Genomic DNA, 2923 nt, shown 5'->3' on the forward strand with positions numbered 1-2923 from the left:
TGTACCTTTTGCTAAAAGAATAATTAATTGTTGTTGTTGATAATGTTGATGATGAATGTAAATTGTGTATAATTTGTTGGTTAGAGTTTAAAATAAGCTACTGTTTGTTCATGTTTATGTTTATGTTTATGTGTGTGTGTGTGTGTGTGTGTGTGTGTGTGTGTGTCAGGCGGCAGCTGAGCCCCGTTAGGAGGAGTCTGTGCCGCGGGGAGGCGGTGTGATGAGCCGCTCTGTGCGCTCACTGGCTGCTCAGCCTCTTCATGTGTGAGAAGCCCATTCAGAGGTCGGACTGCCGGCTCCGATCACCGGTCAGAGTGCGGACTCACAGCTGCACCAGAGACCAGGACCAGAATCACAGGAGACTTTACGCTCGGATCTGAGACATGGAATGCATTGAGAGGACTCAGACACTGTGAAAGTTTGCATGTCGGATATGGAGACACAAATGAAAAGACAGTTAGTAAAGTCAACCATCCTTCTCGCCCGGGTCTGAGGTGCAGCGGAGGATGACACCTGCACCACGCCTGGCGAGGACCGACGCGTTGTTCCAGACTTGGCATCTTTGAAGAGAGTAGGTCAAAGCTTCTGCAAGAGTGACTTCCTGCCTTTAATTCTGCGGACAGATCAGCATCCTGCTCGCTGCCACCCCGAGTTATCGGCTGTGGCTGCAGAAACAGCGCATTTGTTGCGCTCCTTTATATCTTTGCACCATCGCGGACTGCGGCAGAAAATCATCTCGTCCTCAGAGGTGAGCATCAGAGGGACAGTGAAGGAGACCAAATGTTGATATTCATGTCTTTTTGTGATGCCACAGTTGAAATCTTTTTACACTAAAATAAGCATGTTTGGCATGGAGGCATTGTCTGTTTTTAAGAACTTATAACAGAAGAGCTGCATTTAGTCATTGAGAGAAAGATAAGAGTCGTTTTAATACCTTTAAATCTTCACATGCTTCAGAGAATAGGTCAGATTAAATCAGGCTGTTGATTAACCCCTTAAAATCCAGTTTTACCCTTATATTTCCCCTTAAAGGTCGGAACAAACTGTCTTCCTCCACAAGGTCTGACTGTATCACACATATATTCTCTGTAATCTTGTTCCACCTCTTCAGTGATGCTGTGTTTTTCCACAGAGTGAAATATTCAAATGCAAGACTGCATGTTTTTCATAGCTGCATTTGCATTAATATTCAACCTGATGTTTGGAAAGTTCCTCCTCTAGAATTGAATATATAATTAAGTGTTTTCTTAATGATGTTTGGCTGCACATGAGTTTATAATGGCTGTGGAGGCTGTGGGGTTGAAGACGTTAATGTCAGCAAGGTGCCCTGTACAGTATAACATGGGATTAGATGTTACTGTGTGCGTTTACTTTTCAGTCCATTAGTTTAAATTTTCTCCTCTTCTGTGTTTCAGTGCTGCAGGTAACGTCTCTCCACCTTGACATGTCTGCACCGCTCGTCTCTTCATGCTGTCTTCCTGTTGAGAGTTCACATCAGCTGGATATTAAGACATAAAAGAGAGCTTTGCCTCTAACGCGTCCCCTCTCTGCAACAGCAGTAAGGTAGAACAATCTCCGGAGCACTGTCTCAACATGGGCACTGTACTATCACTGTCCCCCGGCTCTCGGAAATCAGGCTACTATGACAACCGGCCGGGCTCGCTCAGCCACTACCCGAGCCTCAGCAGCCGCTCTCTCAACAGCCAGAAGGACCGCGGACTGAAGAGGGGCCAGTCCATCTTCCTCCCAGCGCTCACGTGGAAGCGACTGGTGGCCTCTACGAAGAAGAAGGGCAACTCCAAGAAAGGCTCCGGTGGTCCAGGTGCCCTCGGGGACCCTCTCAACAACAACAACAACATCAACATCTACCAAAATGACCCTTTGTTGCACCTCAACCGCGAGAATGTGAAGAAGTCCCTGTCGTGTGCCAACCTGTCCAGCTACGATGGCCCAGCAGGACTGGGTCTGGGGCTCGGCTACGGCCTAGGGATGGGCCAGGGGCACGGATGTGGCTATAGCAAGTCCCAACAGCTTTCCTCTGTGAAGAAGGTCCCCCAAGGGACAGTGACCTCGTCCCCAAAGCGTGTCATCGTCCAGGCCTCCACCAGCGAGCTCCTGCGCTGCCTGGGGGAGTTCCTGTGCTGTCGCTGCTACCGCCTGAAGCATCTGTCTCCGGCTGACCCGGTGCTCTGGCTGCGGGCTGTGGACCGCTCGCTGCTGCTGCAGGGCTGGCAGGACCAGGCCTTCGTCACGCCGGCCAACGTGGTCTTCGTCTACATGCTGTGCAGAGACGTCGTAGACGGCGACCTGGTGGCGTCGGAGCACGAGCTGCAGGCCATCCTGCTCACCTGCCTCTACCTGTCCTACTCCTACATGGGCAACGAGATCTCGTACCCGCTCAAGCCCTTCCTGGTTGAGGCGGGTAAGGAGGCCTTCTGGGACCGTTGCCTCGCCATCATCGATGCCACCAGCTCCAAGATGCTGCGCATCAACGCAGACCCGCACTTTTTCACACAAGTATTTGCTGAACTCAAGAGTGAAGGCAGCTGTGGCCCTCAGGACTATAGTCGGGTGCTGGATCGGTGAGAGTTTGAGCACTGATCCTCGCTGACCGCATGCCTTTTTGAACACTCATGCACATGTATACTTGCACACAGACACACACATTTGTCTCATACAGATTCCTCTCCCCGTTTCTTCTTCTGCGGCCCTGCAGGAGTAATAAAAGCCTATCTTGAGTTACGTAGACATATTTAATCATTCCACCTGCTTGTTGTCATTGTTCCTTCCATCCACAGATAGAAATTAAAACATTTTCCCCCCCAAGATGTTCTCTGATAATTGGCCAACAGAGACTCACACTTGTGTTTTTTTTCCTGGAATATCCACCTTGGAGAGTTTACTTGAAATGAGGAACCATTTG

The 2923-nt window shown here is 49.7% G+C and overlaps 1 protein-coding gene across 1 annotated transcript; it reads left to right on the top strand.

Annotated features, from left to right (window-relative positions):
* Nucleotides 1–1593: 1593 nt before the first annotated feature.
* On the top strand, nucleotides 1594–2586 carry LOC139299220 (cyclin-dependent kinase 5 activator 1). The gene has a single exon (XM_070922123.1). It carries the CDS (start codon nucleotides 1594–1596, stop codon nucleotides 2584–2586), a length of 993 nt encoding a protein of 330 aa, XP_070778224.1.
* Nucleotides 2587–2923: the final 337 nt, after the last annotated feature.

This window comes from Enoplosus armatus, chromosome 16 (assembly GCF_043641665.1).
Source record: "Enoplosus armatus isolate fEnoArm2 chromosome 16, fEnoArm2.hap1, whole genome shotgun sequence".
In the NCBI taxonomy this organism is placed as follows: domain Eukaryota; kingdom Metazoa; phylum Chordata; class Actinopteri; order Centrarchiformes; family Enoplosidae; genus Enoplosus; species Enoplosus armatus.

Excerpts from the sequence above, each read along its gene's own strand:
- LOC139299220 (XM_070922123.1), top strand. The coding sequence starts at position 1,594 with ATGGGCACTGTACTATCACTGTCCCCCGGCTCTCGGAAATCAGGCTAC.